This window comes from Protomyctophum bolini (genome assembly GCF_963924005.1).
Source record: "Protomyctophum bolini genome assembly, chromosome: 6".
Taxonomy (NCBI): Eukaryota; Metazoa; Chordata; class Actinopteri; order Myctophiformes; family Myctophidae; genus Protomyctophum; species Protomyctophum bolini.
In genome coordinates, this window is record NC_137867.1 from 19,335,362 (window position 1) to 19,360,361 (window position 25,000).

A 25,000-nucleotide genomic window follows, 5' to 3' on the forward strand; every position below is an offset into this window, starting at 1 on the left:
TGGGGTGGAGTACTTTGACTCAGGTACTGGGGTGGAGTACTTTGTCCACCTCTGCTTGCTTGCTGAACTGTTCCTGAGCTGACCAACGCATCCCCCCCTGCCAATTTCACACACCACATCCCATAACGATCCACAATGGTTTTTATGTTGTTTGTTTGTTTTGTGAACAGTACACAATAAACCCCTTTAAAGCTATAAATGAATGAATTAACACTTCTAGGAGTTTACTGTGTATGTGAGCGGGTAAACTGTTGGGTTAGGGTTAGAGTTTACTGTGTATGTGTGCGGGTAAGCTGTTGGGGGGGGGGATGCTTTGAGAAGACTGAAATATACCTTTCAAAAAACTAACTTTTATTAAAACAAAACAAAAACAAAAAACAAAAAAAAGGAATCAATCATCGACTCATTAACAAGATTATAAAACAGTGATTTAGTTACATAAATAAATTGATATCGGTGTATCAAATCTTAATTTCATAAGCATGTATACATGGATCATTGTAATAAATAAAATGGGAAAGCAGAAGATCTCTACACAAAAAAAAGAAAAGAAAATCAACTAAAAATGAAACGGCTAAGAGTCTCAGAGGAAATGGTTTCTGAAGAGAACGAGAGAGACACTGGACAACGTATTTTTTTTTCACCAAACACACGTGAGGAATTGCTTTGTTAAAGCATGAGTAACACAGCCATTCACTTACTAATTAATGGACACTAAAGCTGCAGGACCAAGGTGGGCTGTCTCTGACCTCTTGGAACGCGTTTGGTTGTTAGATAGATCTCCTGTTTGGTTACTTTAAAGCGTTAAGACAAGGCAAGAGAAAAGGCTGTTTTTATCTCTAATCAACAACAGATAAGAGAAGATGCACAGAAAAACAAAATGCATGTAGAAAAAAAGAAAAAGAAGAAAAAAAAAAAAAAAAGAAGAAGGCAAAAAGGCAAGTCATAATGGAACAGCTGAACATTATACACAACAAAACACCCCGAGTGTTGATTTTTGTTTTGTTAAATTAACACCCGGGACCTTACTGTGCAGATAGAAGACACTGGTTGTCATGTGGCGTTGCGAGAACAGAAGGGTGAACTGAAGAAACGGATGCTGAACCTGTGCATAATTATTGATGTTCAAGTCAGGCTAATTAACAGGCAGGATTGTAAGTAGGTTTGCCAACTACCTGAAATTCAAATAAGGGACAACTGACCGGACCTCCCTTATTTCTAAGAAAAATAAGGAACGCCCAGAAATTAACCACTTGAACCCCAGCATCCATATTCTTGAGGGAACATTAGCCAAAAATAGCAGAACTACCACTCATAACCAGTCACGTTGTGAGCGGTATAGATCATCTATTTTGGGCAAAGAGATTTGGTGTAAACTGTTTGAACTTGTAAGATCTGTGTCATTGATTGATTCCCAAACATAAAAAAAACAAAGTGTGTCTCTTATAAGTTCAATAAGGGACACGTCTTTTAGTTCCCAAATAAGGGACGATTCCTAATTTCAAGGAATGGTTGGCAACCCTACTTGTAAGTCTACTGTTCCAATCCGACGCTGGGACATATTACTGCAAACACAAGGGGAAAGACCTCAGCCAGCAGCTTTTGTTCAGATTTAGCCCCAACCAGATCCTTCATGAAAATTTTAAATGAATTCAGAAGAGGCCATCATTTTCCTCAGACGCGTCCATGAAAAGTTTGCCTGGGATAGCAACTTCAGTGCTCAGTTAAGTTGATGAAGAAATCTTGTCACGTGTCGTGTTCAGCAGTCAGTGAGAATGAAGTAAGACAACATTGTTTTTCTGTACCAATATCAGTCAACCGGTACTTTATGATTGGTGCCTCTAGTATCAACACATGCTTGTGAGTCCAACTACCCATTAACAAGGTCAATCCAGTCCTTCTGATATGTTGTGTTTTTGTTTTTGATTTTTTTTAGATTTTTTTAACAAAAGAAACTGACAAAAAAAAGAGATAAAGAGAAGGAGAGAGAGAGAGCAAACTACAGCGGCTTCAAGTATTTCACATTACATAGAATACTCTGTATAAATTAGTTAACATATACTTTCAGATCCTCCATATTCAGACATATACTATGGCATATATACAGAGTACAATAAATGCTCGCTCATGTTGTGTCACGTTTTGTCTTTTTCCTGTAGTCAGTCGTTCGCTCGTCTGTTTGTTGGATCCGCCTTTTTCTTGTGTAGAGAAATCCCTGAGAACATTCTGGTGACAGTCGCTGGAGGTTCCACACAATCAATTATAACAGTAGAAGTCTAATTTCTATGGTTCACATGCACAAGGAGGGAAATGACACTGGCCTATTCCGAAAATACCATGGAAAGATGATAACTACAGAGAAATACTGACGCTTCTCAAAGAGCGTGTGTTATAGCCGATGTCTTTCATAGCTACTATCGCTGCCTTGTGTGGACAGTGATGTACAGCAGAGCTGAATGTTGGGAGGAATCTGACCCATCTCCAGATCTCCTCATATGCTTGGTCTCATTAGCGGATATCCATCATTTAATTAACACTGTCATCTATCATAGACATTATGATAGTATAAACCAATTTGGGAGTAGGTACAACACGGTATGACTGTATGAGGTAGCCGTCTCCCTTCATGTATAGATTTATCTAGATCAAATCAACATCTATTTCACAATAACAAGTTTCATTCTTATTTAGTCAGTTTTAGGCTGCACCTGGCCGTGAAAAGTCAAACAGACATAATAAATCACACCGACATACAATTAATACTCATTATCTTTGTCTAATGTGCCATTATGGTGGAGCCTGTATTCTGTCCCCAGTCGAGACAGGTATTCATTATGTTTGGGGGGAGGGGTTACAATAACAACAACAGGAGTTCGCTAAGAGCATTGTTGTGTGTGTGAGGGAGCTAATGCCTGGGACCCAGAGGAAACTAATGGCTGCTCAAGTGCTGCTGCTACTGCTATGTCTGGAGAAACGCTGACACAGGCTCTGTCCATGCCGACCCAAGCTGTACCGAGCCGAGCTAAGCTATGCGGTGCTGACCACTGCCCTGGTGTCATGTAAAGCCTTGGTTTCTCTTTGAGGATGCTGTTATACACTTTGTTTTGTTTGTTTTGTGTTGTTTTTGTTTAGTTTTCTGCGTTTTCTTTTTTCTCACGTGAGCGCTAGTGTAGAAGGGCGTTCGCTCATTAAAAAAAAAAAAAAAAAATGAAAGAAAGAAAAAGGAAATCAAAACAAAACAAAAAAATGGATGCTTAAAATCATAACGGGAAAAAAAGCCATTTCACTTTCTCTTTTTCCTCTCGCACACATGTAGAGAAATACAAACAGACATTCACAACGTGACAAATTTCCTCTCTTCTGAAAAATAAAACACTTCTGTACACATAGTAGTAATAATTAATAATAATAATAGGAATAATGTTTATAACAATAACAACAGCAAGAACAATAATACCATGTGTGGCTCTGTTGATTTTTTTTCCTTTCTCTTTTTGCTTCAAACTACAAGTCACATCCCTCTTTTTTACTTGTCCATTTTGTAAGTCCAAAGAAGTTCAAAAGGCAGACTCAAGTTAATAGAAAAGTACTAGAGCGGGCGGGGGTCACTGGCCCCCACCCGAACCTCCACCCAACCCCCCCGGACTGGCTCTCAGCCGAACCGCTCCCTTACCAGCATCATGAGTTTCTTTTTGCCCTTGTAAATCTGTTTCAGGTTGTCTATGAACTGCGTGAACTGGATGTGTCCGTCGTGAGCCATCATGAATGTTTCCCGCGCCTTGCCAAGGAACTCGATGAACTCGCTGTAGTGGCGCGGGCTGATGTGTGTGAGGCGCGAGTGCGTGGTGTTGATGTAGGCCCCGATGGTGGCGTCCAGCAGCTGCCTGAGCGGCGCCTTGTCCAGTGACATCAGCTTCCCAGAGTTCCTGCGACTGTGCAGCGCCGACACCATGCCCGGCGTTGTGAGCGTGCACCGCCGCAAAATGTCCGACAGCACGGTGGCACACTTGACGCTCTTCACCACCAGGGGGATGACGGCAGCCAGCTCGTTCTTCCCCAACGAGTGGCTGAGTGCGCAGGCCCACAGCACGTCGTTGATGGCCGGGTGCGTGTCCTGGTTGTAACTGAGGTTCAAGTGGGCCATGGCTAATGTCGCTAGCTTGTACGCACGCATGGGGTAGCCCCTGTGCTCCATGTAGCGCGCTATGGTGAACAGCTGCGTGTAGCTCATGCCCGTGGCAGCCGCGTCTAGCACGATCTGGTACGCCGTCTCAAAGGCTATGTGGTCCTTCTCGCAGAGGGTGAGGGCGGAGAGCGCACAGTTCTGGGGGTCCTTCATGGCACACTGCAGGGCCAGTGTTCGGGCGGAGGAGGCCAGGTTCTCCTGCTGATGGCAGTCGAGGTGGAGGCGAACGATGGTGCTGTTGGACATGACGGTGGTGGCCACGATGCTGGTGGCCTCCGTGGGGGTGAAGAGGGTGAACCAGCTCTGCATAATGCTGTCCAACGCGTACACACCTGGCCACAGAGAAACACACAAATGCAGGCAAAGGGCCCGAATGAAGGCACATTCTGCAGGCAGCTTTGAGACAGTGGATACATTTAGGTCAGGGGTTCCCAAACTGTGGTGCGTGCACCCCTTGTGGTGCATGAATGCCCTCTACGGGGTGCGTGACATGAAACGGGTAATGCCGGTTTTGTTGTGTTATTTAACACAAACCGCAACATCCGGTAAACACCGTTGCAAGGAGATGTATAGAGCAGCTGCGGGAGGATACAGCAGCTGCATGTCTCTAAGTGCAGTGACATTCTGTGACTATTTGCCATAATCATTTCATGTCAAATACAATGACACTGAGCGATGGGGGTGCGTCAGCTAGGTCAGGAGGTAACAGGGGGTGCACGGCCAAAAAGGTTTGGAGGTTATATCAAGATATTAAAAATATATTGCGTTGTCATAGAGTCACAATATCTGTTGTTGATTATGTTGTTGTTACACAAGTCACAAGGAGGTCCTGATTTTAGAAGTAAGCTGTGTTTTCGATGTATACATGGGCCAGGCTTGCTCAAGTACGAACCAGAATTACAACCATGGTGTCCACGATAGTGTTACATTATGTCCAAATAAGGCCTTATAAAAGAATATAAAAGAAAGTCACAGAATATCTTGTGAAGAGGAACATTAGGCCTAATTAGTATCTAGCAGTGGTCCTATGGATGAGATGACGGTCTCTGTCATGGACTCTATGACATTAGAAGTGACATATTATAGCAAACAGGGTATGAAAGAAGGAAATGGGGACTAAAAGCTGACTTACCCACTTCAGTGGCACATGTGACTAACCAGCGTACCATCTCTCTTCTTCTCCAGTTTAATGTGGACAGAGTTATCCTCATCACCTGAGAAGGTGGGAAGGGGAGGGAAGGCGGGAATGAAGCATTGGGAGAGAATAATTATTGATCGGCTAAGCAGTGTTTATGGGATCATACAGGTATTTAATTCAGTATGAATCGTACCGAATTAAATACCAAATAAACAAGATCAATAAGGCAGGCTTTTAAATAGCTTAGGGGCCGGGAAAGACACTTCTGTTTTGCTACCCGTTGTTTTGCATCCCAGCAATGTACTTTTGGTATGATATACGAATAGGGCTCATTAAGAGCCAATAATCCAATGCATTAACCTCATTTTCACCTAAGATGTCACATACATCTTTTGCATGCCAAGCACCTTTGTCCTTCAGTGGTAAAATGTTAAAACAAAGACTCTATCAATAGCACATATATAGTATATTCGCAGATGGTGGCTGGCTAGACTGGACGTTCCACTTCAAATCAACATTTCTGAGTGGTCATTTGGCTGGTGTTAAATGCACGGCTGCCAAATGATGTTTAAAACTTCTGTGAAGGGACTTGGCACTGGTTACATGCAAGAAAACTGCTGTCGTGACCTTGATAAAGGGATCATTTGTCTATTAAAGATTCAGATCTGCACTCTGTTTTTGAATTTTCCAAATTTCTGCGCCTGATGCAATCTACTACACACAAAAATAATGCTATTTTCCGTGTCAGCTTTCCAAAAATAAAATTCTTCAGCAGCAGCCATTTTAGGTGCACCGTCAGAAATTCCCACAAATTCCAGTGACACAATGGCCGTTTTGTTCATTCAAGCTTTTTGCAGACGTAGAGAAAATCACTCTCTCTCTCTCTCTCTCTCTCTCTCTCTCTGTGTACCTGCAATCCCAGCTCAAGAGACACTTTGAGGAGTGTGATGTCGGGCAGGCTGTCCATCAGAGTGGCGATCTTGAAGGCATCCTGTGCCAGTTTGAAGATGTGAGACGAGGAGTGAATGTTTTTCTGGATGGACTCCAGGACCGTCTCCAGCCTACGACTGTCACCTGGGGGAGACGAGTGCAACAGGTACTCTGTTAAATGCCACCCAACACTGCATTGTGTGTACAAGTGGTGCTGTGTATGTGTGCGTTTGCCCGTCGTCAAAATAATTATTACGTGATCATCATTATCCTCAAATGAGAAAGTGAACTGCACAAATCTAATTGCCCATATAATCATGGCAATGTCCAGAGTGTAAATGTAACTCTATTTTATGCACTCTCAGAGTTAAATGAACACCGATAGCTTTTCTGTGTACTGTATATATTATGTGTTTGGAGTATGTAATTGCATACGTCTGTACCTTTGGCAGCAGTTAGCATGGTGGAAGCCAGCTCACATTGCTGTGACTCTATGTGGCTGAGAGTGAACCAGCGCGGATAGCGGTTGGGCACCACTGACACGATGTGGTGGGGTCGCGACAGGTCACCGGATGAGGCCGTCGACTCCAACACAGGCAATCTGAAACGGAAACAGAATGCAAGCCAAAAAAGCCAATTAGTATTGACCAAAACAAAAGAAAGACATTCACAATGTGCCGTAACCACTTAAACCCTATATACTCTAGTGTTGGTGGCTGGGTCCCTCTGGCCTCTGTACTAGTTATATACTCTAGTGCTGGTGGCTGGGTCCCTCTGGCCTCTGTAATAGTTATATACTCTAGTGCTGGTGGCTGGGTCCCTCTGGCCTCTGTACTAGTTATATACTCTAGTGCTGGTGGCTGGGTCCCTCTGGTCTCTGTACTAGTTATATACTCTAGTGCTGGTGGCTGGGTCCCTCTGGCCTCTGTACTAGTTATATACTCTAGTGCTGGTGGCTGGGTCCCTCTGGCCTCTGTACTAGTTATATACTCTAGTGCTGATGGCTGGGTCCCTCTGGCCTCTGTACTAGTTATATACTCTAGTGCTGGTGGCTGGGTCCCTCTGGCCTCTGTACTAGTTATATACTCTAGTGCTGATGGCTGGGTCCCTCTGGCCTCTGTACTAGTTATATACTCTAGTGCTGGTGGCTGGGTCCCTCTGGCCTCTGTAATAGTTATATACTCTAGTGCTGGTGGCTGGGTCCCTCTGGCCTCTGTACTAGTTATATACTCTAGTGCTGGTGGCTGGGTCCCTCTGGTCTCTGTACTAGTTATACTCTAGTGCTGGTGGCTGGGTCCCTCTGGTCTCTGTACTAGTTATACTCTAGTGCTGGTGGCTGGGTCCCTCTGGTCTCTGTACTAGTTATATACTCTAGTGTTGGTGGCTGGGTCCCTCTGGCCTCTGTACTAGTTATATACTCTAGTGTTGGTGGCTGGGTCCCTCTGGCCTCTGTACTAGTTATATACTCTAGTGCTGGTGGCTGGGTCCCTCTGGCCTCTGTACTAGTTATACTCAGAATAGGGAAACTACGGTTTGTGTGGTGCGGAGATAGACAGCAGATGGCCTGGAATCATGAAAATATACATTTAATAGTTAACCACTGAAACCATATATACCTAGTTGACCGAAGTGCCCCGGGGCAGTGGTTTAGCAGGTAGACAGAAAAAAACGTTAAGTCTTCATCACTTGTAGCCCAAAAGAATGACTCGAGTGTACATGAGGGGATTATAGTTAGCATATCCCTGCAATTTACTTCCAACCTAGTTTTTAATCACCTAGAATCCATGCTATATAATTAGTATTTTCTTCACTCTAATTGGTTGTAATGAAGTCAGGGCCATAGAACACCTGCTAGTGGCTGAAGGAACTCCTCAAGTATCTCTCTCTCTCTCTCTCTCTCTCTCTCTCTCTCTCTCTCATTACAGCATTACTGACAGGGCCGAGTCTCCACCATCCACCACCATTACCACTGCGGCCAGCTCATATCCTATTCTCCCTCTCTTCTCTTCCACCTCACTTTCAAAGGTCTTCCTGCCTTCAGAAGACAGCGCAACCTGGCCTTCTCTCAGCCAATCACAAAGCTAATTGAGTCCACGGGGAAATTAAGGAATTCACCTTCCAGCCCTGTGAGGCTGGACACACATCAAACACATGCCGACACACATGGATGGATGCAGGCGCTCACACTCGCGTGCAGACACGCACGCCCCCACACATGTGCAGCCAAGGGTGTGTGTGTGGTCGTGTGTGCCCCCCCCCCACACACACACACACACACACACACACACACACACACACACACACACACACACACACACACACACACACACACACACACACACACACACACACACACACACACACACACACACACTCGCACACGCACACGCACACGCACACGCACACCTGCCCTTCTGAAAAAACACATCAAAGCATCCTAGTAAAAGCTATGTGATGCTAAATGCCAGTTTCAATTTCAGAGCATAGTGCATGTGATACTGTTGTCACCTGAGCACAGCCATGCACACAAAAAAAAAAAAAGAAAGGCAAAAGAAACAACCAGCTCATCTTCAGTCAGTTTATCCCCGGCAGGGTACCGGGGTAGCAGGCTACCAGCGGGACTCTTCTCTTTGAGAGAGATGGTGGCAAAGAACACGCGTGAGGGATCTGCAAGTGTGAACACCGACGCTTGGTGTGAAACAGAGATGTTTGGAAGCCATAGCAACAGCCGGTTTCATTCCACACACATCTAAAGAGCTGCTAAAAGCCTTCCACCACACTGGGGCCTTCTGGAAGGTTCCTGGGGTGTAGCAAAGCAAAAAAAAGGCCCAGGGTAAAGATGGAGGCCTCATCAACATTCCTGCCTTTGTTTGGCTTTCAGCAGAGAGCCAGAGGCCTCGATTGGACGGAAGTTTGAGAGGCCAAGCCTGCTGAAAAGTAGCCTTCTGGACATGTTGGGGAGGCGGGGGGATCCATTCTATGCTATTGTTCTACGAGAGAAAACTAATAATAGTTGTGAAAAGCCCTGTGAGTGAACTGCTCTGAGCCGTTTCATCCAAGTACATCTACAGTATGCCATCATATTCTCTGCCACGGTTACATTCTCATTTAGCACCTTGTAAACCACACAGCAATATGCTGCACATCAGCTATAAACATTATGACGGCCTCGCCACAATTACGCTACAAACTCAATGTCACTCTCTCTGTGCTCAAAATATAAAATCAAACTCATATTTCTTTACAGCATCGCTTAGCCTGGATATAAATGGACATGGCCAATGAGCTATAAGACGCTGTAACGTGCAAGCTATAACAGGCGATCAATCCTGATGTAGGCCGCGAGGAGAGCAGCTGTAGAGTCAAGTGGGTCCTATGGCACTCTTGCGTGCTGCTGTCACATCTGAAAGGGACGCGGCAATACTTTTCACACTCGGAATATTCACGGGCGACGTGTTGACAGGGGCCACCGGGGGACCACAGCAGACACAGGGGCCACCGGGGGACCACAGCAGACACAGGGGCCACCGGGGGACCACAGCAGACACAGGGGCCACCGGGGGACCACAGCAGACACAGCCGTGGGTACAGAGGGACGCAACGTGGTGTGCAATCATTTATTTAGTGAACATTGATTGGTCGTCCACACAGCAAAAGAGTTGGCAAAGTCAAGAACTCCTAATTGAACTCTTACGATTGTAAGAATGAACCTAAGGAGTGAAATGAACACAGGACTTTACTCAGAATGTGCACTTGACATTCACCTTTAGATGATGTTATGATAATTGATGCAGCGCTCGCGCACGCACACACACACGCACACACACACACACACACACGTGCACACGCGCGCGCACACACGCGCATGCACGCACACACGCAGTCTCATACACAAGAACAGACTCTCAATAACACAACACTATAGTTCTTACATTTTTAGTTATGAGTTAAATTGACACTCTGGACTTTGCCATTAAATTATGTTATCCACAATAGATTCTTACTCTTTTAGCCTATTAGGCTAATCTGATCACATCATTATTTTTAGACAAACAGAAAAACACACACAAACAGTGCAGTCTTTGACCAAAACAACGCCAGAGAATAAGTGAATACGAGTGAGACGGACATTGATAGAAAGCAGCCCAACACGGTTTTACCTAAATCCTGAATCCTTGGGTTCCTGCTTTGGATCAGCATGACTACTGACCTCTTTACCTCCTGGTCTTATAAACACTCTCCTATTATTATTAACCAGCCCAACATCTATCAAACACACATTTATCAGCTAGGCTACACATCCGCTGCCTGGAAGACCCCTGTCCCAGCAGCACTTCTCCTTGTAAAAGCTGCCTGTAAAGCCGACAGGTAGAGGTATCAGGTCATTTCATATTATTCAAGATATTATAACTCAGTTTTACGAAGAGGAGTAGTGCTGTTGTTTTATTTTTTTTAAGTTATTGTTGTTTTGCTTTCTTTAAATGAGTAATTGTCTTGTAATGTTCATTGTTGTTTTTTTGTATATTTGTATGAAAACCCCCCCACAGTTTTACTCCAAAAGTTTGGAGCATTGCACAATATCTCTTTGTTGTTGGTCAATTATTTTAGCCTTGACAGCATGCACAGCACCACATGGACATGTACGTACATGTACAGTACATACAGTACTGTAGGTCATATGGTTAATGTTTCCACTTTGAGCCTCTCTCATATTTGTAGAAATGTTGTTTACGTAGTACGTACAGAGTAAAATGAACTCACAAGCCAGCTCTCTACATATCAGTACAGGCATATAGGCCTAACCTATACTTTAAGGACTTCGCCCCAAGGTCAAAATAAAAGTGTGTGCATGGACTGAGATCAACTGGTTTGGAAGAGTCTACGGTACATGGTAAAGAATGCTTTGCAGTGGAATTCCCTTTTAATACTGGAGATGAAATCATTATGAACTCATATGGATGGATGTATTTGCGTATGTACTTCGATACTGTGTTTCCGCTGGTTAACATTGTGAACAAGTCTACATTTTAAAAACAGCTGAAGCGGCGCCTGATTCAGCAGCACATTTTTCATTTTCTTTCGCTACGCAACTTGAGAAAAGTGAGATGTGCGACACGGAGATGAGCTGCTGTGGACTGTGGTAGCACGGTGGCCCAACAGAAACAAAAGTGCACTGTGAGGAAAAACCATACCAGCCCATCTATTATGCTTCACAATGTAGCCTGGGCACAGTAACATCCTTAGCATTCATATAACTCAGGGTGTGTACAAACGGAGTGTAAAGTTGGTTCGATGTACTGCATACACCGACAAGTTAAAATAACACTCAGGATTATAGTGTGGGTCAGTTTAGTTTAATGCTAGCCCTGTGATATATCTTCAAAAGGTTGTGGATTAAGCTAAAGGACCTAGATTTATTAGCCTCATATCTCACGTGGGACTCTCTGGATGTATAAAGAAGCGTTTGGCTTCCAGAGGGTGAGGCGAGGACAGTGACAGTCCCCAGAGTGGAGGAGTCACCATCTACTGTTGCTCCATTAACATTCTGGACAGCATGTGAACCACTAAGTGTTTTTGTTTTGGCCTTTACACACACACGCACGCACACACACGGCATGCGCTGCTCCCACATTCTTTAATTAACCTCGTCCACGACATGTAAACAGACACACACACACTCGCAGGGACAAGCACGTGTGTGGCTGTGTGCGCACGCAAAAACAACCGCGATTATTCTACAAACGCAATATTCTGCATACACATGTACTGTACAGTACCGTCCTACGGGGAGCTGGTCGCCCTCATCTCTAAAGCCTGCTTTGTACTTAAAATAGCTCATCTACAAGCCCACAATGTTTCGCACTGCAGAGCCTTGCAGGCTTGTAGATCTGCTCCTTTCGACACGGCACACCATGCACTGTGTACAACGGAGCCTGAATTAGGCACAAAACAGCACTGGCCTAAGATAGATGGTGAGAAAGAAAGGATGACACAGAGAAGGAGAAAGACTGAGTTTTCTTACTCTCTCGCTCTCTTGTATCAATGATAGTGTTATAATGGCTCCATTAAAACAGTACCCTTCCTTCTTACCTCCTCCTCTATATTTAACCATCCGTTGTCCTGTGGGAGCACAGAGGTATATGCTATCATATTACACTACGCTACATTACACACATTCATTATGTGCTGAGTAGACACCCCTGGTTCCCAGGAGCACCCATAAGTGGCCATATTATTCTAAATCACCCGTTTTACACCACGGGGTGAGGATGGAGGTGGGGGGGGGGGGGGGGGGGGGGAGTGGTGGAGTTGGGAGTGGTGGGGGACACAAAGAGAACGAGAGAGGCTGACTAAGAAAAAAAGAAAGTGAACCGGCAGGGAAAAATGGCAAGATAGGAGGGAACGTGCACAACCTCGATCGCATGCCATGCCCGTCGTCTGAAGAGGAGGTCTACTCTACTTTTGGCTACGCCGCTATCTCAATCAGCTGGTCGGTCACTGATCAATTCACGCTCATGGGCCGCACGCAGCCTCCGCCATGCTGCGTTTTGTCAGTCGGTGACGCGCGATGCTACTAACCAAACAAAGTTCAGCTCCCATTCATTGGCTAATCATTTGCCATCGGCATTGTTCAGAGGCAGACTCATTGAGGAGGGATCAAGGCAGAACAGGCCCCTTCCCCTCGCTGCCCTGTCCCTGTTGGCCCTGCGAGTGTGTGTGCTTGTGTGTGTGTGTGTGTGTGTGTGTGTGTGTGTGTGTGTGTGGGTGGGGGGGGCTTCCTCCTCATTACAGTCACTAATTACACTCTCATTAATCTAATTAATATTCACTGAACCAGCTCCCTCTAGTCACAATATCAAAACACAGCACAGCACAGCACTGACACACACACACACACACACACACACACACACACACACACACACACACACACACACACACACACACACACACACACACACACACACACACACACACACACACACACACACACACACACACACACACACACACTCTGTTGAGAACGCAGTAACTTCACAGTACAGTAACTGAAGACAGTCCACATAGATGCAGGGTCACAGACACATAGTTGACAGACTTACCGCATGGCTCTCAGTGCAATCTTGTACGCCAGTTCAGCGTCATGAGGTAGGAGAGAGGTGAAGAGATAGCGGGCGAAGGTGTGCATGGGAACACTCTCTCTGTGGACGATCTCTCCCAGACCACTGTATGGCCCACCTGTTCACAGAGGACACAGTGGACAACATGCTTTAGAGACAGCCAACACTTTACACCAAATGGACACAGTGGACAACATGCTTTAGTGACAGCCAACACTTTACACCAAATGGAAACAACTTTTGTGTTTTAGCCTTAACCCATTTAGGCCGGACCTCGAAAAAAAAATCTTCTAAATCCTCCAGTTTTCTGAAATAAATATTTACACGATTTAAAAAAAGATAGCAGACCTACAAGCTTGTAGCGCCACTCGGTGGCGCGCTATGAGCTTGTAGATCTGCTATTTTTCAATAGCTAAAGCATGACATGATGCTAACACCACTATACCACGTGCCATTTACATTTCGGACTAATAAAGTATTCAATCAATCAAAGCCATCACGCTGTTCATGTGCATTTCACTTCATTGTTGATTGATATCGTAGTCTCCAACCTTTTCTGGATCAGAGCCCACTGGAAAATCTCAAAAGTGTTTGGACCCGCGCTCATCTATCTGACTGGTCAGATGTGGTGGGACCGTGTGTCACATACACCTCTGTGTCACATACACCTCTGTGTCTCATAGCAACATATATATTTTTTAGTAAGAATTTGAAGGTTTTCAGAAAACCGTAGGTTAGGTTTTAGGAGGAGTTTTATAGTATAGCATAGCATAGCGTTAACATAGCATACAAGCATATATCGTAGTGTTTTGCAGATGATTTGAGGGACCACTTGCAGTATCCTCACGGCCCACCTGTGGGCCCGGTCCACAGGTTGCTAATCACTGGTCTATATAAACAACAATAGTATAATAATCCCCCCTCCTGGCCATTTGCACTGTTCCTACATTTCCCTGCATTGTGCAGGCAAGCATGGGCTTGGCACAGTCATATTTTCTTAACCACCTGACCCCTAGCATCCCTATTCTGGAGCAAACATATGCCTCAATTTTGTTGCAGGATGTAACAGTTCATATTGAAACGTTGGATATTATGAGGATCTTGGTTCGATACAGACTGTCACGGGGCAACCCGTGCCCTATATACAAACACACATGAAACGGTTTCCTATAACATGCCAAGACTATTGTTTTAAACTTTATTGAGATTGTAATCACTGATTGGTTTAGTTGTCTCTCCTGCACTGCTGGTGGCATTTCCCTTGAGGAGGAAGGGGCCAAGTGCAATGCAGGAGAGGGGTGTTCCTCCTTATGCTTTGATTATTTGTCATTGAGTTCATGCTTATTTATACTTGTTTTATTGTAACACATTATTGAGAATGTTTAGGTTACCGTTTTTAAGGTGTTGTTGATGGAAGTATTTATATTAGTGAAGTATTTGAGAAGAAATGTGCTAATTGAGTCTGTGCCCAGTGGTAGGATCCACTCCTATTTAAAGGAGGCTGCAGGGGCAGGCTAGTTAGTTAGATGTGGACAATGACACAGGGAACATCCCTGAGGGAGAGCTACAGGGCCTTGTGTGATCAAGGTACAGCCTGAAGAGAGCTAAAAAAGAAAATAAATACCCTGAAACAGCATTTCTGACTGTTCTTGGAGCCTTGGCCGTTCGGGCAACTTCACACAGACGATAAATGAACTATAGCATAAATTGTGTTAAATATGTTTCATATGCCCCACAACAAGGCAGCCGACAGTGAGACAAGATGCAAAGCAACACAGACCCTCCATTTCCAAAGAAAAATAAAGACTTTCCAGTCTTTTACTATCCTCTACTCCAGTAAGGCATATCAGGCACGCATGCTGCCATCAAGCTAGTAGCAGAGAGTAGCCTATACTGTGGAGGAGACGGAGCACTCCATCAGTTTACGATGGGAAAACGTGAAATGCTAAAGATGGCAGCACTATCAACGTTAAAATGATGCCGTCAGCAGCAAAGCTGGACAAACGATGAACCGTTAACCATCTGCTTATCATTAAGAAAATCCCGATTCTAAGAGATAGGAGTCCAAGATGGTGCAGAATGACCCAACTTCCCAAAAGGGACATTTCTACTAGTTAGCTCATTCTATAAACCATCACCATTTGCGTGTCAATCAATGCAACTAGTTACTAGAAAAATACACAAAGCAACATGCAACAAAAACTCTGAATTAGTCTGATTCCAACAGGATAATGGAAATCAGCACTGTGAATTAGACTGATTGATATGACACCTTACTCAGGAGCAGAGAATGCAGGCTTAACTATTTTATGTTTCAGCCTCTCTCCCTCCATCAATCCATCCATCCATCCATCCGTATGCCAGACACATTTTGTCACATTCTGTCATTCTCCCCTTTCTGTTTCTATATATTTCTCTCTCACACACAAAACATGCACGCACGCATTATTATTTCAGGTATACACTGTACTGTAATTATATCATGTTCAAAGTTGAATCATATTTTCACAAAAATATTTTTCCACAGAAATATCTGCCCATTCTCAGGCATTCCTTTTCTTTTTTGTTGTATAATAAACGTACATAACTGCAACATCACTGGACTTTGCAACCATGAACTTTGTGAACATTCAGTTACCACTAGGGTTGCAACAGATAATCAAATTAATCAATAGAATAATCGCATAAACATTATTGTAGTTAGTTATCCAGGGTGACTCCAGCCGCTGCAGAGTGATCTTTTGAAAAATAGAGCGCATATATCACCACAATAGAATAATAGGATTCAGGTCAAACATGTATGGCTTGTATAACGTAATAATATTAGCCAGCAGTTGAAATGCAAACACGAGTGCTTTATATCCTGGACAGTACATTGTTTATGCTATAAAGCACTGTCCATCCATGGACTGGCATAGTGTGGGGAAAAAGCTTCAAATGAAATACTGACTGTTAAGGCCCGATTCATTCAGCTATTTGCCATTGTGAGCTTGCGGCTATTTTATGTGCACAACTAAGTATAAAGTCAGCAATGTTAAATATGAATTAAAAATAGAAATGACAGAGTTAAGCCTTCTTATAGACTAAATATATACAGTACATAGTTGTGGGGCGGTGGGGTGGGGTGGACCTTGAGGATTGTTTGAAATAACTTGCTAGTGGTCCAGAGCAGGAAAAAAAATGGAGAACCACTGCTAAAGGACAGCGGCTTATCTTGGCCTGCTCCTCCCAGCGCAGGGAAAGAATGGAGAACCACTGCTAAAGGACAGTGGCTTATCTTGGCCTGCTCCTCCCAGCGCAGGGAAAGAATGGAGAACCACTGCTAAAGGACAGTGGCTTATCTTGGCCTGCTCCTCCCAGCGCAGGGAAAGCAGAAGCCACGCGGCACAAAACACACAGTGACGTTGAAAAACATATGGTGGTATGTGCAGACTTGGCTCCTCTCTCGCCTCCCTCCCCCTCTTCCCCTCGTCTCCGGTGGGTTATTTTAAACCCCAACAGGCTCCTAAGCCACAGACCACATCACACACAGGGGCTCTGCTGCAGCCCCCAGGGGCCTGTGGAGGCCTCCGAGCCTGGGACTCCATTAGTAACGGAGCCAGAGGTGGGTGGTCGCATATGGGTAGGGACAGGGCTGGGGTTAGGGTGGGGACTGGAGGTTTGAGGGCTGGGCCTCCAGGATATGCCACCTCTCTCCCACTCCCATAACCAAACCCCAGGCGTCACATTCGGTTCCAGTACCAGACCTGTAAACGCACACACTGCATGCATGTGTGTGTGTGTGTGTGTGTGTGTGTGTGTGTGTGTGTGTGTGTGTGTGTGTGTGTGTGTGTGTGTGTGTGTGTGTGTGTGTGGGTGTGTGTGTGTGTGTGTGTGTGTGTGCTGACACAATACCCCTGGTGTTACTGTGTAAAGACCTCATTTTGGTTTGGCCCAAGGCAGCTCAGCTTCTATTTGCACCACAAAATGAAAGGATAATAAATAGTGAGACGGAGTCCAATGTGTTTTTTCCTGTTTCAGCAAGAATGTGTAGGCTCTTGGTGTGTGGGAGAGACAGAGAGGGATTTTAAAAGGAGAGGAGAGCAAAGGCAGGCGGAGGGCACAGTGAAAAAAGACAGATTGGAGCTAAGGAGGAAATACTGTCCCGCAAGACTATGGAAAAGAGAAATGAGCGTATGTGTGTGACACTGTGTGTGTATTAGTGCCTTTACCCTCTAACAGAAAGACGGCTTGTTTACGGAAGATCTTGACCAGGGAGTCGTCCAGTTCCACTTCCTGCAGCTTGGCCAATAGCTGCTCCTCGTTGCGACACACCTTCTCCTGGGCATACAGACCATCAGGCATCACTCTCTGCTGGCCTAAGCCAATCAGAGCCGTCTCCACGGCCAGCGCCACATACGATTCGCCGTCGCCTAGCAATCGTTGCACGGGCAACCGCTGGAGGTCTGCACGGCTCACTACGCTGGAACAGTCTGCGGGGAAAAGAGGAAGAGATGATGAAGCAGGCACAGAGAGAGAGAGAAAACGGATATGGAGGTGTAGGCAGGGTGATAAGTGGGAGTACAGTAGTAGATAGGGAAAGGTTCAGATAGCCTTGTGGACAGGCTCTGTGCTGTTCTCTGAGGTTTGGACACTAGATGAGCCCGTCTCCTATTGAAAACCACTTTGTCAGTCACACTGACTCACACAGCAGAGGTCTGGACAGAACAACCATCCAAAGTAAAGATTAACGCCTCAGGAACATTCCTCTTTTCACTTGCTCAGCCGTAGAGACTGAGAGTACTATGTCCGTGAGCAGAGGAGGACATGGGCGAGCGTGCGCGTGCACACGAGAGAGAGAGAGAGAGAGAGAGAGAGAGAGAGAGAGAGAGAGAGAGAGAGAGAGAGCACAATCCATGGGGAAGTGAATTTAAAAAGCACATAAAAGAGGTGGCAGAATAAAACAGACAAATGTTCAGAGGAAGAATCTGGGATAACATCCATCTGGACAGATAACGTGGTACACTGATTTGGAATGCTTCTATACGGTATGTCTACTTGCACAACAACGTCTAAAAAGACATTGGAGACATATCTGATCCATCAGAAACACATTATGCAAAGGGCGAATTATCAGGGAAGGCTGGGATCACACACAGCATTGATAGACTAGATAAATACAGGTGTAGACATTGAAGTCCATTTTATACATTCACAATTCTGACACCTGAAATTTCCCCTGTGGGATCAACAAAGGTATCTTTTATATTATTATTCTATTCCTCTTGGTAGAAGAGAAGCACAAATAAAAATTGGGAAATCGACAATTATTATATTGATGTTGTAGATTTCCCCATCACTACTTCCTCTTTTGTCACCTCTGTACAGTACACCTCTGTTTTACTGTGCGTCCAAACGGTTCCTGTGGCATACTAGAGCAACAGTAGCATTGCAGCCAGCATGTGAAACTACTCCAGGAATGCACCTTCATTTCACAACGGAACTTTTTTAATCAACCAGACAGTTGTGTTGGTTTAATGTCTCTGTCAGGCCGGGTATGCTGCCCAGGGAAGTCAATCATAGCCAATCAGAATGGAATATGAAACATCTGACTGATACATCTTGAACACATGACTCCAGGGGTAATGTGTACAGACATTACACAAAATTGGACAAAATTTGGAGGAGTAGCAGCAAAAAGGAAGAAAATAAATGGCGGAAAATCTAATCCACAAATCCAAAAATATAGTATTATCAGTCAAGCTATTATGAATCTCAAGTTCAAATGTATCCAAGGCACAGGCATGTCTGTAATCTTTTGACTACTCATATAAAAGACAAGTACACAAAAAAGACAGACAGACAGACAGACAGACAGACAGACAGACACACAGACACACACACACACACACACACACACACACACACACACACACACACACACACACACACACACACACACACACACACACACACACCTACTAAACTACAATAGAGTTGCAATCCACCTACAAGGTCTAGTGGTACCTGAGAGGTCTAGGCAGGTGTTGCTACCATCGTCCGTCCCCCGTCCCGACTCTGTCAGTGTGCTGAACAGGGTACCAATGGGGTCCAGGGGGTGTCCAACCCAGCCCTCTAGGTTGGTAGTGGAGGTATGACCTTTATGGAGCAATTCTAAGACAAATAGCACGGTTAACATTAGCAAACCTTGTTTCTTTACCCATTTTGGGCGGGAACCCCTTTTGGTGTTAGCATTATGTTATGCTTTAGCTATTGAAAAATAGCAGATCTACAAGCTCACCGAGTGGCGCGCTACGAGCTTGTAGGTCTGCTATTTTTGAAAAATCGAAGAACGACTGACATAGGAACATAGCTTTTTCAGAAAACTGTCAGGATGTAGAAGACATTTTATGAATCTGATCTCAGGTTAAAATGGGTTAAAAGTATCTCCCTTTACCAATTTAATTTAGAGTAGCCAATTGTTGACCTGTAAGGACCACAGGCGGCAGAAACTCCGGATGACCATTCTGACAAACCAGTTCTTGGTTTTGGAAGAACCAAAAAATAAAAATAAATCCAAAACTGTGACATTTCAGGAAATGAAAAGAATAAATGTAGTAATTATTTTGCCTATTTTACTTTCATTGGTTCAATATTTATAAAACACGTAGACATATGGATATATATATATATATATATATATATATATATATATATATATATATATATACATACATACCGGTATATATATATATATATATATATATATATATATATGAGGTTTCTGCTCGACAGTGACGAAATGCAACCTCACCTTTTTTGTGTCGGCGGAAGTGCTCTAATTGCCTCTGTTGCTGCCGCCGTAACGTGTTCACCACCGCTATGGCCAGTCGGAGTGCTTCTCTGGGGTAACCATGGGAACGCAGGGCATCCACCCTTGCACAGGCAGTTGGCACGTGTTCTAAGGAACGGGAAGGCGAACGGAAACACATTCACTTTCCCTTCCACTTTCCCCCGTTTGCAACCAAAATGTACGTTGAATCTCAGAAAACTATGAATCTGTTCTGATTAATCTTCACCCAAACTGAAGGTAAAAAAGAAAAACACAGACAGACAGAGACACACACACACACCATGCCACATGGGCCAGCCGCGCGTGTCAAAGAGGGATCCGTCCTGGTTGTCGTGGTAACAGTAGTTGGCGTAGAGGTCGCTGGCGATGATGTGCTGCAGATGCCGGTCCTGCCAGTGGAGGTCACAGGCCTCGATGGCTCGCGTGAACACCGTTCTGTGGGGACGTAGCTCTGGAGGAGAAGGAGGGAAGGGCAGAGGGGACAGGGGTCAATATTAGCTCATTAAAACCCGGGAAAGCATCCATGTCATTTTAGATTTGAGCTATATTTATTTATAGCTATATACTGTACATATATACCAGTAAGACGCCTGGGGGGGCGAGAAGCATGCATCCGCCTCGTTGATGCCAGACTGCTGGGCGAGCACTGGCGCTTTGGCATGGGGGGCATCACCTATAGAGCGTCGCAGTCCCACCCCCTTTCAGAACGACGAGTGGCCCAGGAAATGAATCCCAATGCATTTTGCCCATAGGCTTTTTTTAAAGTATTTATTTAAAGTCGGTTACGCCGCGGACAAAGCCAACTCGGACAAATCATGACAATGAACACTATGCTGATGTCACGATGACCTGGGCACCTGGGGTGACCAGGGGGCTGATGTCACGATGACCTGGGCACCTGGGGTGACCAGGGGGCTGATGTCACAATGACCTGGGCACCTGGGGTGACCAGGGGGCTGATGTCACGATGACCTGGGCACCTGGGGTGACCAGGGGGCTGATGTCACAATGACCTGGGCACCTGGGGTGACCAGGGGGCTGATGTCACGATGACCTGGGCACCTGGGGTGACCAGGGGGCTGATGTCACGATGACATCATGAAACCTGGGGTGAGCAACGGGGATTTGAGTTAGGTGACATGACAGAGTGACGGGAATTGTTGTGGGTGACGTGACAAAAACGCACGGTTTCATAGTTATCTGCGAACTTTGGTACTTTTTAAAGCGAACATTATTAACTCAAGTTTGTGCTTCTGGAACAGAATATCTTGAGATGTAAATGGGGGTCAACGGCCAAATACATGTTTTGAGAACCGCTCAAAAACATACGCTTTTCAGAAAACTGTCAGGACTGTCAGATGACATCCGTAGAATCAGCCTCAGGTCTTAAGTTAGGGTTAGAGAATGTTCACCCAGAGAGACATTTTTGCACGTCCCCAACGAAGGGGAAAAAACGAACATGGGCCCAGATGGATTTTTCAAAATATTGAATCTACAGACACACTTATGCACTTTCAAAATGTTTCAAAAGTAGCAAAAATGGCAAATCTGAAAAACGCTTGTAGAAAAAGAAAATCATTAACATGGTGAAGTACATCTTGATGACATCATCAAGATGTGTTTCACCATATTAATGATTTTTTTCAGACCTCCAGTTCTAGGAAACACAGAATGGGGGACTTTTTTATTATGTCCACACAACAGCTCTAAGGTATATTAATGACATAGTAAAATGTTGAAAATGAGTGGAATGCCCCATTAAGGCATTAATACGGATAAGAAAACAACATGGAGATACAAGGTCTCTGCCCAACAGCGATGATTTGGTCCTGTTTCCCTATAGCTGTCTGAGAATTTGCCTTCAATAAAAGGGGTTACAAATAAGATGGGCAATGATACACATTGCAGACAGACAAATAAAGAGAGGGGGGAAGACAACAAAAAAAGAAAAACAAACGTGTTCATCTCTGACCTTGGTTGCCATGGGCGCCCTGAGGCAGTGAGTGGGTGAGGTTGGGCAGCTCGTTGCCGTGGTTACCGTCCTCCCAGGGGCAGACGTCCACGCTGTTCCACCTGCGCAGCTGCCGCAACCAGGAAGCCTTCTGCTCCGCCTTGCAGTGGGGGTTCAGTACGATGCACATCCACAGGGCCCCTGGACACACACACACACACACACACACACACACACCTCAGTCCTCTGCCCTACTTCCCCATGGAAAGACCTAAACAATGATTCACACAACGCAGGTAGCTGTTGGGGGGGGGGGGGGGGGGGGGGAAACTATAAAAAACAAAAACAACAATTTTCTAGATTCTAAGCTCACGGCGCTCCACAAAGGCCCAGCACATTGACAAAACGTGTGGACCACATTTTGTGCCAAACGCACGAAAAACGGCAAACTCTGTGAAAACAAATGAACTTCAGTGCTCCCGGGGCTACGCTGACTACACACATATCAGCTTGATGTAAATTGGAACAAACTGAATATGAAAACTGGCTGGGTCTCTGGGGATGGAGAAATGCATTCAGGGATTTTATTCTCCAGACTAACGGAGATATGTACACACTGCAGGGGGGGTACATATGTGTGTGTGGGTACGAGTGTGTGTGTGTACGTGTGTGTGTGTGTGTGTGTGTGTGTGTGTGTGTGTGTGTGTGTGTGTGTGCGTGTGTGTGTGTGTGTGTGTGTGTGTGTGTGTGTGTGTGTGTGTGTGTGTGTACGTGTGTGTGTGTGTGTGTGTGTGTGTGTGTGTGTGTGTGTGTGTGTGTGTGTGTGTGTAAATGTATGGCAAGAAAGAGCTGGAGAGGAAGGACGTGGACAAGGACGGCGTGAAAACATGAATAGGGAAACGGGGAGAGAGAGACAGAGAGAGAATCACAAAAGAACGTGAACAGAAAGAGGGAAAGAGCTAGAGCGGGGGTGTAGAAACAAGGTGCGCAAGGAGGAGGAGGAGGAGGAGGAGGAGGAACGGACAAGAAGCGACGAATGCTGGGAGGGACGGCTTTGTGTCTGGGGAGGAGAAAGCGGAGGAGCGGAATCCGATCGAAAGAGAGAGAGAGAGACAAAAGACAGGGGAGAGGCTGCTGAGAGGCAGTGCTCGTCACACGTCAGCGGGAGCGATAAGGGTTCGGGGGAGAAGGGCTTGGAGTGTGGACTTCAAAGAGGCCGCGCCGTGCACACTTCCAACAATACGTGGGATTTGAAACGGATGAGATCACCACACTGTCCCTGGAACGTACACGACTAAAGAACATTGCCAACGACAATGACCAAGAATTTAGTGGAAACCAACGAAGGCCTGGAGAGAAACACAGACATTTATTGCTGTGATACGTTTGTCGGAGCATGTCGGTGTATGTTTGTGTATAGTACTGGACAGAAAAACAAGCTAATGATTAGTTGAACTGCACTGTGACGGCTAAGCGATACGTAGTGCTTGAAGCAGGAGCGCAGACAGAACTCCTCGGCCCCCTGATACTTGGGCTCCCAGGTGGCAGGCCCCATTATATTATTTAAAACTACACAATTAGGGATGTACTCATGGCACTTTTTCATGACATAATACTTTATACTTTTGTTGATACAGAGTATATTACATAATATTGCTAGTTGTTAAACGTATATTGAGCAGTATTTCCCCTTACAATAGCATAAAGTATACCCAAATTATTACTTATGTCCCATCAGTGTCTGTATCTCCAGAGAGGAGCTCTTTGACAACCACCTTGCCATTTACAAAGTGACCATCCGTCCGGTTTATGGGAACTAAACAGCCGACATGTGCCTCTGAGTTATGCATGATGTCTCTTTGGATACACACAAAGTCCAGGCTATGGGATACCAAAGATCCCGTGTCTTTGACGTGAAAGATGTCACTTGGAAACGTACGAGCATTCTCTCCAGGTTATGAGAACACTCGTAAACACAGCTCTTTGCGAGATTCTTTTAAAGGCGGCAAATGGCAGAATGCTGTCAGTATACATTTAACTGGACGCGGACATTGGTTTCACAATAATATCCAATGTGTTTCAGAGCCCATGACCAGTTCTGGGTCCCCTGAATTCCCCCTTGGACTGAAGACATAGGTGGTGTTAACTGGGCTATTTATGAGGCACTGTGCCATGTCGAAACACAACGCTCTTAGAAAGTGGGACAGGGCTGTGTCTAACCCCTACACGTACAAAGACAGCAAGGTGAGTCAAATGTAGTGCGTGTGTGTGTTTGTGTGTGTGTGTGTGTGTGTGTGTAAAGGCCGCACACAAGAGCGTTTCTGTCAGCACACGCCCGAGCATGCGAAAGCGTACGGCCGCCGGTGAGTGTGCGTGCGTGCGTGCACATGCAGCTGTGAGTGTACGTGTGAGCGTGTGCGGCTGAGCATAAAGACAGCATGCGCGGCGGCGGGTTTCTCTTCCTCACCAAGCTCGTCCCAGAGCTGTCTGTACTTGTCGGTCATGGTGGTGCCTTGCTGTCTCCACAGTGCCAGGCGAGGGTCCGCCATGAACTGCTCTGTGATCAGTGTTAACATCCTCGCTCCGTTGGAGTCACGCATCTTTAACATCTCCCTCACCTAGAGAGAGAGAGAGAGAGAGAGAGAGAGATGTGGTGGTTGTTAGATGCATGCATCATATATACACCTGTACAGACATGAATGTTTTAGGCACATGCAGACATCAGGGTCTATAAATACAGTGAATGCACAGTGTACACAGTACAGGACCACACACACACACACACACACACACACACACACGTGTACAAGTAGAGAGAGAAGAGAACACAGTAAGAACACAC

At 45.2% G+C, this 25,000-nt stretch overlaps 1 protein-coding gene across 3 annotated transcripts in view; it reads right to left on the bottom strand.

Annotated features, from left to right (window-relative positions):
* Positions 1-336: 336 nt before the first annotated feature.
* The window catches only part of LOC308317316 (zinc finger SWIM domain-containing protein 6-like), a 63,323-nt gene continuing 38,659 nt past the window's right edge, over positions 337-25,000 (bottom strand). The window contains exons 4-14 of one of the 3 annotated variants that reach the window (XM_080766226.1): positions 24,626-24,776; positions 22,180-22,359; positions 20,488-20,658; positions 20,169-20,315; positions 19,382-19,528; positions 17,587-17,847; positions 13,358-13,493; positions 6,698-6,855; positions 6,235-6,398; positions 5,319-5,400; positions 337-4,518 (exon numbers count right to left, since the gene is read on the bottom strand). In XM_080766226.1, coding sequence (XP_080622352.1) covers positions 3,653-4,518; positions 5,319-5,400; positions 6,235-6,398; positions 6,698-6,855; positions 13,358-13,493; positions 17,587-17,847; positions 19,382-19,528; positions 20,169-20,315; positions 20,488-20,658; positions 22,180-22,359; positions 24,626-24,776 — 2,463 coding nt within the window. In that variant the 3' untranslated portion in view covers positions 337-3,652. Of the gene's footprint in view, positions 4,519-5,318; positions 5,401-6,234; positions 6,399-6,697; positions 6,856-13,357; positions 13,494-17,586; positions 17,848-19,366; positions 19,529-20,168; positions 20,316-20,487; positions 20,659-22,179; positions 22,360-24,625; positions 24,777-25,000 lie in introns of all 3 variants that reach the window. The other 2 variants (XM_080766225.1, XM_080766227.1) reach the window with 2 other exon arrangements.